Here is a 19823-nt window from a genome sequence, read left to right as displayed (position 1 = left end):
GAAAAAAAGAAAGAAAATTATATATATATATATATATATATATATATATATATATATATATATATATATATATATATATATATATAGTTTTTGTGTTTCCTTTAAAAGCAACAGTTTTAAATTATGGAATGTGGAAATGATTTGTGATAGACAAGTTTCATAAGTAAACAAAGCACAAAAGGGGAGCACCCTGCAGTCATATTTAGATAGCTCAAGTCACTTTCAGTGGATGCCCAGTTTAATCTGACCCTTTACATAGGCAAACAATGTACTTTGCTCACTGTTTCTTCCAACATTGTACTGTCTTGTCAGACCTCTTCCAGCCATATCCAGTGCACATTTAAATAAGGGGAGGAGTAATCTTCCCTGTGTAACACTGAAGTGCATTACTCACATCTCCTCAACTGAAGCAGCATCTTGTGCAAACGTTGCAGAATCATTATCTTCTTTTATTTTGTTTCACTTAAGTTACTATTGAGGAGGGATCCCAGGTCAGAGCGCTGTGCTGTCCAACAGAAGGACTTCCTCTTCCGTCTCGTCTTCCTCCTCCTCCTCCTCCATGGGGTTTAATTGAACATTATTGTCTCTGGGTCGAGGTTTGCCATTTGGGCCATGTGACGGAGGATATCTTTTTTTGTTATAATGCCAAGGAGACGCCTAAAACACAAAACAAAGTGAGAGACAAACAGTTAGGTCCAAGTGTCTACAGTGTTGGATAGGTAAAGCAAACCTTTTTTGTTGGCAGAAATTGGTAAGAATTTAAGCTTGTAAAATAACTAGGCCTCTTTAAAAACGGAATTGTGCGCAATGCTGAAAATGTATTGTCTGGATTTTTTTTTAGTAGCAATTTCTTTGTTCGAGCTCTGTGTGGTCTATTTTAATCACTCCCATCTGACCAAGATAAGAAATCATTTAATTAATTCCTTAACCAAAATATGCCAACAAAAACATGTACACTATACCTTTTAGGGAAGGAAGAGAGAGCAGGAGTGAGTACAAGGAAAATTGATGCTAATCCCAAAGGAACAACAACAAAAAAAAGGAGACCCATTGTCATGTTTAGCCAACTGTTTCCACTCCCTTCGCAAACCTTTTCTTCCAATACCATATCACCTTTAACATAAACCATGTTACCACCTTAAGATTGTCATAAGAGTTTAAGAGTGCACTTAGGGATACATATACTGGGCATTTACTATTGGAATCACATTTCTGTCCTCTGTCTACGAAAGGGCATCTCCTTTTACATCTGCTTGGAGCTAAATTTTAGGACAGGGCAGTATACTGGGACAGCCAATGTTCTTACTTTCAATTCCTAATTAAAAAAAAAAAGCAGTAGTCGTCAATTTTGTTTCTGCCTTAATATCATTAGAGTGTTTACTCATCTAATAATGGTGCAAGATGGGAAGGCATACTGCTATAGTATAAACATATTTATGCTGTATACCATACAGTAACATTTAGTTGTTTTTAGTAGTGCACCTCTGAATTCTCTTATGAAAATTTTAACCCTTTTCTTAGTTTTCCATGAGACACAAGTGAGGACGTGGAGGTATTAGCGACAAAGTGAAACATGGAGAGGTAGTCGGACAGGATATTTACACTACAGGAAAGAAGTGGAGAAAGCAGGGCAAAGAAAGCTGTAGCCATGGGCTACACACGTTAGTACAGTCACAGCAGGAAGCATGAAACGCTTGTGAAACGTTAACACAAGCTGGGGGTGTGATGGTGGGAGTTTGCTTTGCTACAGACTTGTTGCCTGTAAATGTACAAAGACAATGGCATTCTAACTCTGTCCCTTAAAAGCGTCTCAAATATACTAGTTATTATTAGTTAGTTGTATTATTTACATTAAATTACATGCCAATCACTGAACAGACCGGACACTACTTAACTATCCAGGTGTCATCAACCAGTTACCATAAAATGTAAAGCATGGATTTTTTCTATTAACTTTAGCTTGTTTCTTAACAATCAAGTGAAATCTCATAATGAAACGTGGGGTGCAAAAAGGTAGTAAATACATGTTTATTCTACATGCACACTTTAAATTTATATACAGGAGAAGGACACACACACACATATATAAAACTACTACTTCCATTAAATTAAGTAAAACAACACTGGCATCACAAGCCTGCATTCTAACAAAGAACATCTGAGATGAACAACAATAAATACATCTGGATATTACATGGCTGTGGACCAGAATCAATTAAACGATTAACTGGTTCCTACTCAATCAAATTCTATGGTAACATTAACTTCCTAAAAAGTTTCCCATACTTGTGTTTTTTTTTTTTTGTTTTTTTTTTTTTTTTTTTTTTTTTAATTTTAGGAATGTATCAACATGTCTTTCTTTCCCAACCTCTTAGGAAAGAGAAGACTTTGAACTGTTCACAAGTTTCATGCATCCCCTCCTTGATTCATTCTACAGGTCTAAGAGGCAGATCTGATGTATCTAATCACCAAGGGTTCGACGTGATGCTTTAGTTGCTCGAGGTGCTCTAATATATTCTTCTTTGTGATGATCCCCAAGACAATCCTGCAAACACATCATGTTATGCTAATTGCGACTGAAAACAAGGCAAACAAAATCAACAGAAAGCACAGCTAATAAAACAAAAATAAAATATTTAGTAAAATCAAGTAAGTGTGGAAACATGGTCATATAAAAATAAAAAAAAACTGTAAAAAACAAATGATAAAAGCGTTTACAGATGCAATGAAATTGCTATCCTTAAATGCATGAAAGTGCTTTTAACCATGGCAACAGCGTCATACTGCTGATTATTTTTCAGTGTAACAATCATTAGAAGTATGTGATATGTCCAATAAAAATCAAAGGGATTTATTTAGCCAGGGTTAAAATAGGTGCAAAAATGGCATGATGAGCGATTTATTTTGCTCCACTAGTGTGACTCTTCAAACCCTAAGTATTGCTCCCAGTGTTTTGTGAAAAGTATACCAATACAGCCAATGAACACTACTGTTATCACAACAACAGGTGATAAATGTAATTTTGTCACAAAATTTGAAATTTAATGTTTGTATGTAAATGGCATTCATATTCTTGGAACTGCTATGAACAAGCAGCCAATACAGAGAGTTCTGTCCATTTCAAACAATATTTTCAATTTCCACTAAAATCCAAACAAGGGTATCTGTGAGGTGTAGAAAAAAAGCCTTTGAGCAGATAAATGAAAAAATATACAAAATAATCATGACAAAAGCAATCCGATGTAATGTAACAATGCTCCCCAAAAGAAAAGCTGCATGAATTTAAAGTAAATAATTTAATATTCTGATCCCCCTCCCCAAAAACAAGTTTTGTTTAGTGTTGTTAAATAAACCTCGGAAATGCTCTATCATGTCTGGATTGCCTCTACAACGTCTATGGGAATATAAAACACATTTTAAAATGGAGATCAAACTGAAATCTTTAACTCCTGTTAGTTAGTATTCAATATAAGAAATTGTTAGCATCTGACCTTTTAATAGATGAGTGTTTACCTTTGCTATGACACGGCTCTCAGCATTTATTGTCACTTTGAATCGGATGATGAGCATTGTTCCTGTTAAATCCACTAACTGTGTTGCAGATGATAGGACACCCACATAAGCCTTGGCTATTACACCTTTAAGATACATATGTACTTACTGTGATATAGTTCTTTTGTGAAGCCTGGTTATATCTGTTTCAAAATAACCTGTTTATTCCCTGTTTAAATAAATAATAAATCCAAAATACATACTTTATCTTTACAAAACACAGCGGGCTTCCCACTCAGTGTTCAAATGAAGTGAAGATTTACTTGTAGTGTGGGAGTTCCTGTACTTGTTTCTTCAGACACCCGGAGGCAGTATTGATATGGCAGTACTGACTTAGTTTAGATTATGTTTAGGGTTTCACTGTTCATTCTTCTTTCAGTGTTTTTGAATTTTTTTATTTAATTTTTTTTCAGATGTTTTAAAAAACAGAACAGGGCTTTTATTTGTATACGTGAATTGAGCAGTTCTTTCTGGCATCATTCAAACGTGCTCGTCTGGATTTGCACTGAGGCATCCTAAAAACTGCTCTAACAGCACAGAATGGAATCACAGTAAAAGCTGTGCCTCATTTGTAACAAAATACAGCAGACTGAACACAAAATGAAGTAGCAGTAACTGGTGTTTTTTTTGTTGATTGTTGTTTTGGGGTCAGCGATTATTGCTTAAAAAAACCTAAATGATGCTATAGTTATTGTTGATGACTGCTTGATATTATATATTACAATTATTTAATAGTGGCGTGAACTATTGCAGTGGTGGTACTATTAAGTTGGCACTTCCACCACAAAACTAAATGTTTATTAATTTTAAAACGAGGAACTGGTTAGGGAATAGGGAATTTTATAGAACAGTACTCTGTCAGTGCTATGAATAGTCTCTAAGTATCGCCCCCTGGTGGATGAAGATGAATATCATTGTTTCATCCATTGACTTCTACAGCTCCTTCTATGATGTCAACCATTTTGACTGTGGCAACACAAAAAAACCCCACTTGTAAACATGATGATCTCCTTTCAACTACTGGAACCATAAAAACAATAAGTATACATAAAAAGAAACAAAACACATACATTAGGTATTTTGTTACTGGTGATGCATTCAGGTGAGAATACACAGGCAGTAGCCATGCAGGTTACACACACTGCAGAAAGGTGAGATTGCAATGCTATGGTTGTTTATGCAGTAGCAATGCTAACACTAAATGCATAGTATTTTTAAAACATCAGTATCTGACACCTTTACAATGAAAGGGTATTTTTTTTTTCTTAAGCAGATAGGCAGAAAGGGTTTCAGTTTTTTACCATAGCATTGCTAGTTGTTGTCTCACTTGGTAATATGCAGCTTACCCGTTGTGTGTGACAAGGCACTGCCTCAGCCCCAGCTTCCGGAAGATATCCACTACAATCTCCATAGGCGTGTGGTCAGTGACAGTGAACGGGCTCATGTCCAGGATGGATCTGAGTTTCAGAGGCCTGGGGCTGTCAGCAGGGAGCGACGGGGCGTGCTGGGTGAAGTACACCCTGGACGTGCTGACAATACCCTCCTGCTTTCGACGTGCATTTTCTGAAATGTAATAATAATAATAATAATAATAATCTTAATTTAAAAAGGTCAATTCCAGTTCTATGCTTCTCCAGGTCTGCCTTAGCAGTTGCAAAATAGGTGATCGGTTCTCGGAGCCTCAAAATCTGTGTTGATAATATTTTGTTGTTATGCTAAGGAATGGTCTTTGAAGAATTTATCAATTGTATTTTGTCACCCATTTCAAGCAATGCCCTGATGCAATCTCCACCTGGCCCTTGATTACAGGTATACGAGTACCACAATGTCAAAAAAATCCAAAATAAATGAAAAATGGATCTTTTACACCAGCAATGTCTAATTTCTGATGAGTGCACTGGAGGCTATGGGAGAATGTAGTAGCATCCTCCAACCTTGGAATCAGTGTCACATTGAGTATGAGGCTAAGGCTAAATATAAAAGGGATATTTACCTACGGCAATGGTGATATCTCTCCTCAGAGCGAATCCCACCAGTCTCTGGGATTCTTTTGACACAATGACAGGGAAGCCGTTGTAGCTGGTCTCATTGATGACGGATTCCAGCTCCTCCACAGTCATGTCGTCCTGTGTGAGCACAGCCAGGGGTGGGTCGGTCCTGCGCGGCCGCATCACCTCGGAGGCCAGCGTGGTGTGTGTGAACTCCTCCTTGGCATCCAGGAAGGGGTAACCATTCAGGCGGATGTGCGCTTCATAGATGCCCTCCCTGCCAAACGCGTCCCCCACCCACTTGCTGGTCATCACTGCTGCCATCAGGGGCACGATGTACTCGAGACCGCCAGTTAGCTCGAACACAATGACCACCAGCGACACTGTCATCCGGGTCACACCCCCTACCAGGTAAAGAGCAGAACACATCCTTCATTACTGCCCATTTACCTTTGCCTGTTTTATCTGAAAACTTAACTATTTAGATTATTTTTTTAATAACTATATACACTATTTGTGCAATTACTTTAAGACATTAAATATTGCCCTGTACATTGCCTTTAAAAATTTAACAGGGTTCAAAAATCAAACTTTGAAGCCTCTTACTGTCTATTTGCAATGCTGCCCCTGACAATAACTCAATCTCTACAACACTTTCAGAAGTGCTGTCAGCTTCTCAGATTGATGGCATTTTATTGCTACTGTTTTTTTTTGGTCAAAATTGTAGATCCATAAAATACTGCAGATAAATGTGTTATGTTATGTCAACCAACCCAGACACGCGGCAGCCCCAACCATGGCGTAGAGTCCCGGTGTGATGCAGTCCGCCCCAACCTCACACCACTCCTTGAACAGGAACCAGTCATGGTGGTAGTAAGCCAGCTGCTCCACTGCTATGCCCACAATCCTTCCAGCTATCGCACCGATAGCCATGCTGGGAATGAACAGACCAGATGGCACCTAGAAGTTTGAGAAAGCATGAAAGAATTACAAAAGGTGTTACTGCAGTTGTTCAAACTCTTGTGACAAAATAATGCTAACAGTATTCCAGAAATCCAAATTCCAGGATTTTTTTTTTTTTTTTAAATGCTGCATTAATATTCTCTCATGTTATAAGACTATTTTAGCCTAGCATTTTAACACTTAAGATCTAGGATCTGAGTGGGATATAAATGTACTATACCAATAGGGTGTTATATATCACTGAAATTATTTTCTTTGAAAAGTAATATTGTGGATCATATGAAACATACCATGGCCCAGATATTCGAAAGGTTTGCACACCGCACAGAGGGTTATGCGTGTTGCAAATGGCCATTATGCGCCACCTTCAAAACTTCTTTTTGCATGCCACAATCCGTTTTTCGCTGTGCACAAATACAATGTCTGCATAGCGCAGTTTGGAGGGAGTGGCCAACAGTTTGTGAGATCCGGCCATGTTCAAAATTATGCGGCAAGCACAAAACCAGTTTTGCTAGGCACAAAATAATGCTTTTAAAAAGCAGGCCTAAACTCCACCCACATCACTCCAACACTCACTCACTCACCCAATCAATGCAGGCGCTTTCTGGGGTACTACAGCAATGGAAAACACCCAGCAATCATACAAGTTTATGTCCACATCTAATGTAATGATTATATTCAAAAGAATGATTATGACAGCAGCATCACTAGTGTGAATACATGTTTAAAAAATAAACAGGGAAGCTGCAATCATGGTCGTTCTTTCGGACTGAAACAAAACTAATCACTTTCCAGGTATAGTCCATAATGTCGGTATGTAACATAGGTCGAGCTGGCAGATACTAAACAACTACCTGTACAATGCAGGAAAGCTTTACTTTAAAAGCAGTATATAAACCCTAGACTGATCAAACAACAGTTTGCACTTCCTTACCTTGGTACTGTATTGGTAAATTTTGTCGCTGTTTTGAATGTAAAATGTACGAAAGGTGCTCCTTTCTTATTCCACAGCCCGTTCAGCCCATTTTATTTAATTTGAATTAACTCCCCCCAGGTTTGTCAAGCAAGTTATGTATAAGGCTATTAAACAGGTGATTCCATCGGGATTATTAATTCCATCTGGATTGTTAATTATTGTTGTTGTTAATATATGTGTGTATTTTCTTATAAAAGATGCCCTTATCCAAGGCGACTTACAGTTCTTACAAAAAAACACATTACAAAAATGAGATCAGTCTAGACAGGGAGAAATAGCGGTTTGATAAGCGGGATCGCGGCTAATAGTGAGAAAAACTAGTGTGACACCTGTTATGGAGACAAAAGTAGAGAAATCATAAACTCACTTCCCAGCAAACAGCACAACACAGATACAACTGTTTGAATTCTGTAGAATCTGTGTTGGTCCTTTAAATATTTAGCTTATTAGCCATGCTAATGCCTTGATAATGGTAAACATTAGATACAAATGTATGCATGTGCTCAAATTTCATATGCTTACGCATGAAATAATTTGAATTCCTCTGAAGGCCAGATTTGAATGAAAATGGCCAAGTTTTGTGATAAGCGTGACAGGCTTGCAATGTGCAGAATATTTCCACTACACGAGTTTAGATAACTGCCCTATCCTCAACAAAACTGGCAAAGGGCCGCAGTGCCCCAGAGTGCAATCCGTAAACTATTCCTGTAGTTGCACTCTCCAAAGGCTTCCTTTCCTTTTCATACCACTCACCAGATAATTCCACACTCGGGTATAATGACACAGCTGACTTTTTGTTATTTATTTCTCATTATTATTATTATTATTATTATTATTATTATTATTATTATTATTATTATTATTATTATTATTTTCTACTTTCAAGTTTTACTGGTATTCCTCCAAGACATACAGCATGGTTTGCAATGAGGAAGGATTCTTTAAAATCAGGTGAACATCATGCATCCCTGGGTCTGCCATACAGGACTGACCTTGATGCCAAAGGTGAAGATGGTCATGATGATTTTGAAGATGAGTGCCAGGGAGAGCTGCCACATGGCGGAGTAGACGCCGGGCCCGGCGGGTCGATCAGGGATGTCATCCACCACCTTGCTTCCGTTCATCTCGCTGCGGTACTGGCAAAGCTGGGAGGACTCGAGGGGCCCACAGTCGGTGAACAGCTCCTTGATGAGCTCACTGGTGTTCTGCCGGGTGTAGGGGTTGGGGAATGCCACGATCGCCGTGATGGCTGCCACGGTGATCACCTCCAGAACCGGGTACTTCCCGAAGTGCGTGGACTTGCGCCGGCGGCACCAGGCTATGTTGGCGCGGATGAAGAAGGCCCCCCAGAGCCCTCCGAAGACCCCCAGCAGGATGAAGGGGACAAGCTCAAACAGGTACCATGGGGTGTGGTACTCCACGTAGAACAATACCAGTCTGCTGTTTCCAAAGGGGTTGATGGAGCGCAGGACAAAAGCAGCGACCAGAGCAGCGAAAAATGACCTCCAGAGTGTTTTCAGGGGGAAGTAATAGCTAACCTGCGAAGGCACATAATAATGTTAAAATCACATCAGTGAAATGATTTACCAATACAAAAAATGCATGCATCACCCCACCCCCCCAAAAAAAAAAATACACTATTGAGTGCATTTGACTTATTTTGCTCACTTAAAATCAAACAAACCTCTTCCAAACTAAAAAGAACCCCGCCTATTGGAGCACCGAAAGCAACAGACACTCCAGCTGCAGATGCAGCCGACAGCACCTAGGCAGAAAAGCAAACAGAAGAGTTATTCTTTCTTGTACATATTATTTCTTGTTTTGATCCTTAACTGTTCACCACGATTATGAATTGTCACTATAAACTATTTTTTCCAATGTAAAAAAGCTATTAAAAAAATTAAGCTATTGTACATCACAAAATTCAAGAGTTTAGCAGACAATCCTTTCTTGATCGTTATACTTAAGATTTATAGAAAACCATGCAAATAAAAAAAAAAAAAAAGCATTTACCTCTCGTTTTTTAGCTTCATTTTTGCTGTACTTTGGGAATAGATAAGAGAAGATGTTGCCACAACAACAGGCAACATGCACAAGAGGCCCCTCTTTTCCAAGGCTCAGGCCTGATGCCACCGCCAGCACCAGAGTTATAGTTTTAATCAACAGTGTCCACTTGCCCAGGTACCCTCGAATGATGAACCCACTCAGGATTGTTTTGATCTGTAAGCAAAGAAAGAATACCTTATATATAACTGAAACAAAAAGAACATGCAATGTTATTCTTGTCTGCCAAGAGAGCTAGTTCCTTTTAGTCCTATTGGATTTCAAACTAAAAAAAAATAAATAAATAATAATAATAATAATAATAATCTTAAATAGATTTATTAAACATTGCCTTTATTAAAAGTTGCTTATATGCACAAAATACACTTGTACTCAACAGCCCATACTGCGGCAGAGAACAAAGGTTGTTCATTGCTTGCATCACCTTCCATTTAGAATTCAGTCTAGAGACTGAATTATAGCCTAAATGTAATTAGAGGGCTTAGCACTTTCCTACTTGGCTAAGCATCACAGTCTGGGGGATATAGAGCCCTTGGCTAATAATTATATATAATGATATTAAGTAACCGAGTCAGAATTTTCAGTAAGCACAGATTTTTGTCTTCTCACTTGGATAGATTTTGTTTGTAGATTTTTAAAGGTCAAACACATATTTTTTTAAATCTCGACTCAATCAGCTATATTCTTTCGTTGCTGAAGAGCAACACTCTCAGACAGAATTACTGTTCCACATGCCAGTACTAAGGTAGTGCAGTTTCAGCAATGACTGCAGTGTTAGTATAATCTGTGATTTGAACACTTTTTTGAAACAAGTTTAAATTTTTAGAGGAATAATGTACTTTAACAGTATAAAACAAAGCTGCTTCTTGCTAGTTGCATACCAATATAAACTATTTCTCTTAGAAAAGTCCAACTGCAGATTATATAACTCTTTTGCCTACCTTTGAATGATATCGAATAAAAACACATATACACGCTTGAAGACATTTTACTAGATTTCAGTTGCAACAGTGACAAGTCCAATGAGTTAGGATGACTAGGCAAACTCTAATGCAGTAGAAATGCTGCCATCTTTTCATTACTGTAATGAGTGTCTTAATAAATAACTTTTAACCACACAAAGGCTTGTTTGATTACTGTACTGGTGATTGGGGGACTGTGACGAAGTGCCCGCCCCTGTGTGTATTTTCTGTTATATGTTGCGTGTGGTGTGTTAAATGTTGGTGTATAGCCATTGGTACACGGGATATAAAACGGGTCTGTGTAACACAGTGTATTTTAAACACAGTGTAGTGTTTAAAATGTATATTTGTATTTTGTCACGAGGATTGCACAGCACTTCACGTGCAAGTAAAAAGTAATAATATGTGTGCATGGGGAATTGCACTTTATTAATTCACGTGCAGTTGTACCGAGACTCCAATTGAATGATTAGCAATCGAGTCACGGTACAGCTGCATAAAAGCTGCGTGTTTTTGCACCTTGCAAAACCACTGACCTCTTGGAGACCTCCAGTACAATAATTATAATAAAAATATAAATTTTATTCACCGTGTTTTTGGTTCAGTCTGGAAGTTCACCGTGTTTTGTTTAGTGATAGTCCGTTTTGTTTGTCTGTTTATTTTGGCTACCAGTGCCGTGTCCTGTGTTTTTGTTTGTTACAACCTTTTTATTTTCTGTTCTGTTTATTTATTCAATGCTGAGCGAGACCATTCGCTCAGCTCCATCAAACTCCACCTCTGTCTTTGTTTATTTTCCTGTTTCTGGTTGGACGTCCCCCATTCCGGCCATCTTTGTGAAACAGACATTTTGAACGTAAGGTTATTACAGACTGTGGGTGAATCACGTTAAACCAAGCAAGCCTGTTCTAAGCGCTGACGACTATTACTTTCCACAGTGTTTTAACAGGTGATAAGTTATTCTCCTCGGCAATACCAGCACAAGACAGCAAGGATAGGACAATCATTTCAAACAGGATCCTTTACCAGGAATATGCATCCCCAGCAGAGACAATCACTTTCTTGTTTAATATTGTGCAATGTCCAATTTATTCCTCTCTGAACAGTTTCCAAAAGCCCTGCATTGATACATAATTTACCTTGTTACACACGCTAATCTACCTATTGCTTTTGTAATTCTTCAGAATCACTTAACGTTTAGAATGGTTTAAAATGGAACCAAGATGAAGCTAGAATGTGTTATATGTGTATGTAAAGTAGGCGCTGCTTGTAAATATTTTGTTAAGGAACATTTTTTTCTGACAAAAAAAAAAAAAAAAATGATTTCACAAAACGCCACTAATAAAACCTTACCTCTGGGATACCAGAACCACAAGCATATGGTGCAAACACCTTTACCATTGAAACAGCCAAGAATGCAAAAGACAAGGCCCAGTAGATATACATGAAGTAGTTCATTATATAGGAACCCGGACCCTGCAAGACAGAAGAACATAAATATATAAATAAAATAGCAAATGAAATAAAAGAAACAGTGCAAACAATATGTGCATTTAAAAGATACTTATTGCTTCAACACTACTGATAAAGTTGGTGACTACTAGTATGTTTATGAGACGGAAAATGGGCTTTAAAATTCTGTGTGAAACTATTACGAGCGCTTTTTTCTCCTCACAAAACAAAACACCAATTAAAATTCTCAAATACAAATTACCACTTACGAGTACATACAATCTCCTAAATTAAATGTCTGATCTGTCTACTTATGGTTTGGTTAAAATTATATAAAATTATGTTAAAATACTCTAGCTCTCTAAATTCTGTAATACTAAGAAGAAAACATAAAAAACAAAAGAAGCCATTACAAAAGGAAGTTTTTTTTTTTATCTTCCTTATTCCCAAAACACACATTTTAAAATCCCGCCCCATCGCTATGCTTACTTCAGCCTGTCCGAGGATCAGCTCTGCCCATGTTTTCCACTGGGGACATTTGTCCCTCTCCTCAAAGGTCGTTTCATTTGACCCCCAGCAGCACTGTTCGTGGTTAAACCATAATGCACTGAGGCAGACGCCTTCCTTCAGGTCATTCATCCAGTCTGCAGCAATGTCTATTAAACCTGCCAGAGCGCCTACAAGGGAAAGGCAACGTAGGAACATTCAGTCCGAGTCAGCGCTTACTGATGGTACAGGCCTGAAGACAACCTCTCCGGAACTGTTCGGTTCACAGAATGGTTATGAAACTGCAGTTTTCAAAATAAAATTACTCATATCATTCACTACAATTCATCCTTACATAATATTGTTACTGCAAGTTGTCTTTTCTAATGAATGATAAAAGTACCAAGAGGTTACATATGTGATAGAATCAGTCACCTGCAAATTGTTCTTGCTTAGACTACAAGGCTATTTTTCTTGAAGGACAGCTTAGTTTGGTAATGCAATTTTCCAGTTAACATTTTAAAAATGGTATAAACAGTTTATCTTTGCGCACATCTCAGACAGGAGAAGAAGTAAATTCACTTTTCAGTATTTAAGCATTAACGTCTAACGCGTCAGTCATCACCAGCTAGATAATTGACCACACTGACAGTTAGTTAGGTGACCCAAGCACAGTTTGAGTTATTTCAGGTTTTACAGATTTACTCTTGAAATACATAAGGAAAAGGAAAATCACGTTAAAAGATGAATGGTTCAAACTGCTAAGCAACAGGAGTCTCCATTTCAAAATACTGTTTTACTTTAATAAACAAAAAATATGCGAAAGAGTTTCAGTATATTAGAATCAATATTTGTTCTAGTTAAAAATATATTTCAACTGCCATGTACAGCAGTTGTGCATCATGTTAAGTGTAATCCATTTGCTGTGTTTGTATCTTGACAGATTTAATTTAGTGGATTGAAAAGCTTTCTATGCCCTGTGCGCTTGATGTTGTTCTAAATTAATGTTCAGGAGATGTTAGGATAAGGTTCAATAAGTCTTTTCTAGTTCTCCTTACCAGAAGCCAAGCCTGTTAGAGTCACAACTAGCCATCCTGACCAAGCATCATATAAGCTCTTTGTAAACTCCCATGCTGATTCTTTCTTCTTGCTGTTAATCTGAAAAAAAAAAGTTAAACCAAAAATGTATCTTAAAGATGGACATATTTTAAACTGCTTTTACAGTACTAACCTTGTACAAACTAACGTCATCAATTTAATGCAAAAATCCAAGACAAATCGAGGCCTGTGAAATTAGAAAGTACAGGTTTTATTCTCTATATATTGTTTCAAGTGATGTGCCAGAAAGTTACACTTGACTTACATTTTTGGTGCTGAATTTTGATGCTTAAGAAAATAGCCGGAAGTGCATTTTCTTGATCACCAAAATTAGGTTCTCTCTGTTGTATTCATCTACAGATCAGGGATAGCACAAGCAGTGCCAGGGAAGGAATCATCACTTTGTTAAGGTGCAAGACAGTTCAAGGCCAACAACAGCATATTATGTTGCAGTTATGCTATGTGAACTACTGTCCACCGAAGTCAAATTTACACGTGACTCATTTGTGACCTAGCCTGGATTAAAATCTAGACCTCCAGAGGTGAAACTAGTGCAGTAATCCATAGCATAACCCAATTAGCTTTCCATGTAAACAACTATACGAGGAAAAGTAAATAATTCCAAAGGAGAATCATGCAACACGTTCTCTCTCGCTTTGCACCTTTTTGAAACCCAAGATAGAATTGTGCTATCAGTTTTTTTGTTAGGATGGTAAATCTTATTCCTCTGAACTGATACTGTTATTCAGTATGTGTATTTATTTATTTTATCACCAAGTCAATACTCATGATCTAGAGAGTAAAATGTTTCTTTCAATCTCAGCCCTGTTTCTTTGATGTTATCTATTACAAGGTGAACCTCTGATCACATTACTCCTGTTGGCAAGTTATCACAAACTGAAAATTGCTCGAGCTGTGGGCTACTTTCTATTTTAGGCTCATCAATTTCACCCTATTCTTTCCGGAGTACAAAGAATTGGAAACATTATACTGTAAGCGCTTCAAGATTCATGGAAACATGCCAGGTTAAGACCACAGACATCCTTTCAGCCCAGTCACTGATTGATTGCCTTGACCGCATATTAATTTCTGTGAGGGAAATTTATGTATTCTAATATAATTATATATTTTTCTTGTATGTGCTGAATTCTTCCTGCATTTTGATAACTGTCAGTATGATACTAAGAATTGAAAATATCTGTTTTGTGCCTTAAAATGACATTTTGCACATACATGGTTAAATCTGTAAAGAATAAGTTACAATTTAAAATGAACAAATAGTACTTTATAACCAAATATACTTTGTGTTACTCAGGCTCTGAGTAGCCATATATAATAAGGTATGGAGTTATTCATCTTTTTGTGGGCAACATGAATATGAAGGTTTTATAGAGACAGGAAGGTGCACAGTGGAGTTATTAATAAAAGAGACTTTGTTAAAGTTACCTTTTAAGAAGATATTTGATGGACAGCCTTATCCAAGGAGTGGACAAGAATTATTCGAAGATCAAGAGTTCACATCTTTTTCTAAGGCCAACTGCCAATGAGGTTACATTTTGTGTCAATCCCAAATAGACTGTCTCAGAACACCCATCTCATGCCAATTTTAAAAGACTGAAAATCATCGATATATCTGGAAGCTACAGAAGCTGCCTTGTTGGAAAAAACCTTCTTCAACTTAAGAACTTCAATCTACCTTGGAACTAAATTTTGAATTGAATTGCAACCAAAAGACAATATCTTTGAAGAGGATTAAATGCAACTGACTTTCTACGTGGGATTTTAAAAGAAAAACTTCACACATTGTTCTTGGAAATCAAAAAATTTGCAATGAAACTCCAGGACTCTTAAATCAAGTTTTGCACATTAATGGACTCTTTTTACAACTGGACTTGCAAAACTCTGAAACATTCTTGCTCTTGAAACCTGTCTTCAAGCTCCACAAGGGTAAATATATAATTTTTAACCTATCAAGAGCTGCCTATAGCTATTAGATTTAGAATATCTATTGTGCTGTCTTTGCTTATCCATGTGTGCTATATAATAAAACTAGTTAAAAATCACTATTTCTTAAATTGTCTGGTTTTTTGTTTGAAACAAGGTGCACTTTTACAGAGAGTAAACATTCATGATTTAATCAATTAAAATTCAGCCAGAACTGCGAATCACTATTGGAGTAATGTATTGCTGTAGTTTATAGCATAATTGGTGAACTATAGTGACTAAGTTGTTTAATAGTAATTTGTGAGGAAACCATGTTGTGATATGACCTTAGATGTAAAAACGTAAATATACACGACATTTCAAATAATAAATAAATAAATAAAAGGACTACAATAAAAAAAAGTAATCCGTGTCTGCTTGTAAATTAGCAGGCATTGAACAGCAAATAATGCACACATTAATATTCCTTTTTTATGTCCCTTTATTTTAATTTTTTTTTTCTTTACCTTTCTGTGCCTTTCCCTGTCTTTGCACTTTTCTCGAACCCAGTCAATTGTATGGAAATCGTCATAGGTACCAACTCCTGGAATGGGCTCATCTAGAAGGTCCAGTAAATGGGTTGAACTGCTTATATTTCCCCCATTTGTCATTGTATAGTGATTTCCTGAAAAAGACCAAAATTATCGTTAATTATACTGTATATAGTGGTACAGTGAGTAAATACATCAGTCTTAAACCCGAGACACAGGCACGGTGTGGCACCGCTAGTCTGAACCCAGACACACAGGAGCGGTATGCACTACACATACCGTAGTTGTCAGTACCATACCATAAGCCATGTACTCAAATGTAATTCACATATATGGCCAAAAGTTTTGCATCACCTAGTAGAATATTAGGCTGCAGATAGGCTAATAAACAAACAATATATTGCTGACAGCAAGTAGCCTACTACTAGAGCGTTAGAAAATCCTCCTTTTATGCCAGTTATTTAGTAGAAATAGTTGTGAACTACAGAAATAATAAAAAGTCAGGAAGGATGCTTATCAGGGGCGATGTATAAAATACTGACTGGCATGTCTTTTTATGAAATGTTGGAGGGATCAAACGCTTCAGGATGCTTGGACATCTCCGTAGACAACAGTTTCATTCATGATTTTTCCTGGCAAAACACGTGTTGTCAGCACTTGGCTGTGATTGGTTAATCCACCGACGGTACCACACGGCACCCATAAAAAAATTGCTCAGCGGCACCGCAGGATTAGAGGTATCGTCTCACACTGATCTGCCCAACCCCTTATTAAAGCAATGGCAGCGATACTGGTGGCAAAATGTGCCGCGCCGCACCTGTCCAGGGCTTAAGACTGAACAAAGCGTTGTTTCTCTTTTAAAAAAAAAAAAAAAAAAAACTGCAATTCTACAGGAGTGTCCATCAGGTGTCCTCAGTGAGCTCAAAGTCAGCTTGAGGTTGAGCACCTGAATGTAACCTCAATAGAGTGTAATGAGGTAATTGTTAAATTGATAAAAAGCCATTTTGTGTGCAATGATGAGAGGCCCTATAGAATGGAGGTACAACACAATTTTATTTACACTGTTTACAAGATGAAAACACACTAACAAAAGAAACCCTTTCTCCTCTTGGAGCACAAACTCAACTTGACAGATGTTTCCTTAACTTTATAGGACAGCTAGGCTGTTTACCTGTACCAACACACACACCAAACAGTACTCACTTCTTACAAAAACCACTGCTCTTTTCTCTCTCCACAACCCTTCTTACCACACTGATACAGACATTCACGCGCACTTTTGTTTTCTGTACTATTTGTTTGGATTCCACAAAGCAACTCTTGGTTGTGGAGAAACATGTATCCTCACCCCTTGGGACCTGCTTTACACAATGCTACTGCAGGTAAACAAGCATACTTGCAGCAGTCAAATGCTGACATCCTCAAGCTGTGTTGTAGCTCCAGACATAAATCATATATTGAAAAAACTGGTGTGTAGTGCATACGAGAGCTGTGTTAACTTTATCCAATACCAACATTAGAAAAAGCAGATGCCTTCAGTAAATTCATCATCATTTACAATTACGGTTTCTGATTTTTGGTTTTAACCGATAAAAAATGATAAAACACTTCTGATTAAAAAAAAAAATGAAATTGGTGTATATCCAAAAAATACTGGAAATGGTTACTCAATTCATGGTGACTTGACCCATGAAAAAATGTAATAAAATACCTGCAAAAAAAAAAAAAAAAAAAAAAAGCCCTGCCTTCCCGACTTGCATGCCTTCATTCTAAATACTTTAAAACCACCCTGACTAATGAGTGACAGCAAATTCCTACATTTCCATTGGAGGATTCTAACACGCTTGCAAGATTTAAAGCTATATTAAAGTACGACTAAAACAATTTAAAACAATACAGCAAATTAAAACAATACAGCAAATTAAAACAATACAGCAAATTGTGGTGAAATGTAAAAAAAATGCCCATACGGATTTTGTTGTGGAAGACAGCAAAGGAAAGAAGGTACAATTGAAGCGTGCAAGTACTGTCGAGTTACTATACATATTGTGCCAGAAAAAAATGAAAGTAATCGAAAACAATAATTTCATACACTATATAGACATATATAGTGTATAAAAAGAGAAAGCCCCGAAAAAAACGATTTACATACAACTCGAAAATAGCTAAAAATAAGCAGCAGAAAATGAAATGAATAAAAACAGAAACCCTACTCATAATTTTTTTCCTGCCTTGAACAACCTCCACAAAATTCCAGATTTTCAAATCCGACACCTTTGCTATTTCCATCTTGCCATTTTGTTATAATTCCTAGCATATGAAAATTGTTTTTAAAATGCAACTCAGTTTTGAAAAAACACATCTGTCGGGGTGTAACCTCGCAATGCTTGGAAAACTCAAGCACAATGTCGTCACTAGTGCAATCGTGATGGAATTTATAGATCCAAGCAAACAAAAAATGTAAATCAGTGAAAAAACCCTCTGCGTGGGACTAAGCATGCTTGGAGCACACCCTCGGTCAAGGAAAACACTTTCCTTACAATGAGGCCTTATCCACAGTTCCAATTTTTTTGTGGGCTGTATTTTTTTTTTTTTTTATAGATATATATATATATATATATATATAAAATTTTTATAGAAACAAATTGTGAAGGTTTGCAATCAATGTACAGCATGTTTGATCAATACCCCTTTATTAATGCCAAACTCAATTATGAAAATACTCTACAGTTTCTACACAGTATATACAGTACCAGTCTAAAGTTTGAGTACACCTGCTTCAAACCAGGTTTTTCATGATTATCTATGCTTTTAAATGTATAAACTTGTCTATAAACACTTAATATTTCATTATATAATACGAGTACTTCTATAAGCGGATAATCATAAGTGAACTGCTCAAAAAATTTAATTTTTAAATGAAAATGTAAATATTGTCAATTTCAATGAAATGGTCACCCAAAGCAAGGGGATTTCAGTCTGAAGCCCAAGTCAGTTAAAAGTCTGAAATGTGTATCACACGGTGTTAGCTTAAGTATAAAAGTGTCTTTGTTAGATGTTCTGAGTTAACTAGCATGTTACCCGATTAACCTTTTGTCATCAATTACTGTTAACAGGTGAGGGTCCATGATTACTATAAATATAGGTAGCACAGGCACAAATTTGTCATTCCTGAATGTATGGGAGTGTGACAAAGTGCCCGCCCCTGTGTATATTATCTGTTATATGTTGCGTGCTGTGTGTTTAATGTTGGTGTATAGGCATTGGTAAACGGGATGTAAACGGGTCTGTGTTTCATGTGTGTTTAAAAATGCACATTTATATTTAGGCACGAGGATTGCACAGCACTTTACGTGCAAGTAAAAAGTAATATATGAGCATGGGGAATTGCACTTTATTAATTCACGTGCAGTTGTACCGAGACTCCAATTGAATGATTGATTAGCAGTCGAATCTTGGTACAGCTGCATAAAAGCAGCATGTTTTCACCCACTCGCGGTTGGGTGTTTGGTGAGTAGGGAACAGGAGAGAGAGAGGAGGAGTAATAGAGCGTATTATCAATTGCTATTGTGTGCTGGTGGGACCAGCACGATACTTGTTAGTCTGTCTATCTGCTCACCGTGTTTGTCTAGTATTGTCTGTTTTGTGTGTCTATTTATTTTGGCGTAAAGTGCCTTGTCCTGTTTTCTGTTTGTTTAAACCTTTTATTTTGCAATAAACCGGGGCAAGCAAGCGTCCCCATCATTTCAATTCATCCGTCCTGTGTTTGTGTATTTTATTTCCTGGTCTGACGCCGCCCACTTCGGCCGTC

General features: G+C 37.2%; 1 protein-coding gene across 4 annotated transcripts in view; it reads right to left on the bottom strand.

The window, feature by feature from the left end:
• Window positions 1–287: 287 nt before the first annotated feature.
• The window catches only part of LOC121323538 (H(+)/Cl(-) exchange transporter 3), a 42347-nt gene continuing 22811 nt past the window's right edge, over window positions 288–19823 (bottom strand). For 2 of the 4 annotated variants that reach the window (XM_041264654.1, XM_041264658.1), the window contains 12 exons: window positions 15989–16146; window positions 13499–13598; window positions 12444–12631; window positions 11856–11978; window positions 9493–9699; window positions 9164–9244; window positions 8472–9017; window positions 6314–6500; window positions 5546–5944; window positions 4899–5115; window positions 2470–2545; window positions 288–657 (listed from right to left, as the gene is read on the bottom strand). In XM_041264654.1, the coding sequence (XP_041120588.1) occupies window positions 493–657; window positions 2470–2545; window positions 4899–5115; window positions 5546–5944; window positions 6314–6500; window positions 8472–9017; window positions 9164–9244; window positions 9493–9699; window positions 11856–11978; window positions 12444–12631; window positions 13499–13598; window positions 15989–16146 (2447 nt within the window). In that variant the 3' untranslated portion in view covers window positions 288–492. The remainder of the gene's footprint in view (window positions 658–2469; window positions 2546–4898; window positions 5116–5545; window positions 5945–6313; window positions 6501–8471; window positions 9018–9163; window positions 9245–9492; window positions 9700–11855; window positions 11979–12443; window positions 12632–13498; window positions 13599–15988; window positions 16147–19823) is intronic. The other 2 variants (XM_041264666.1, XM_041264674.1) reach the window with 1 other exon arrangement.

This window comes from Polyodon spathula, chromosome 1 (genome assembly GCF_017654505.1).
Source record: "Polyodon spathula isolate WHYD16114869_AA chromosome 1, ASM1765450v1, whole genome shotgun sequence".
In the NCBI taxonomy this organism is placed as follows: domain Eukaryota; kingdom Metazoa; phylum Chordata; class Actinopteri; order Acipenseriformes; family Polyodontidae; genus Polyodon; species Polyodon spathula.
Note: the sequence above shows the minus strand (reverse complement) of the source record. Positions and strands in the feature narration are given on the sequence as shown.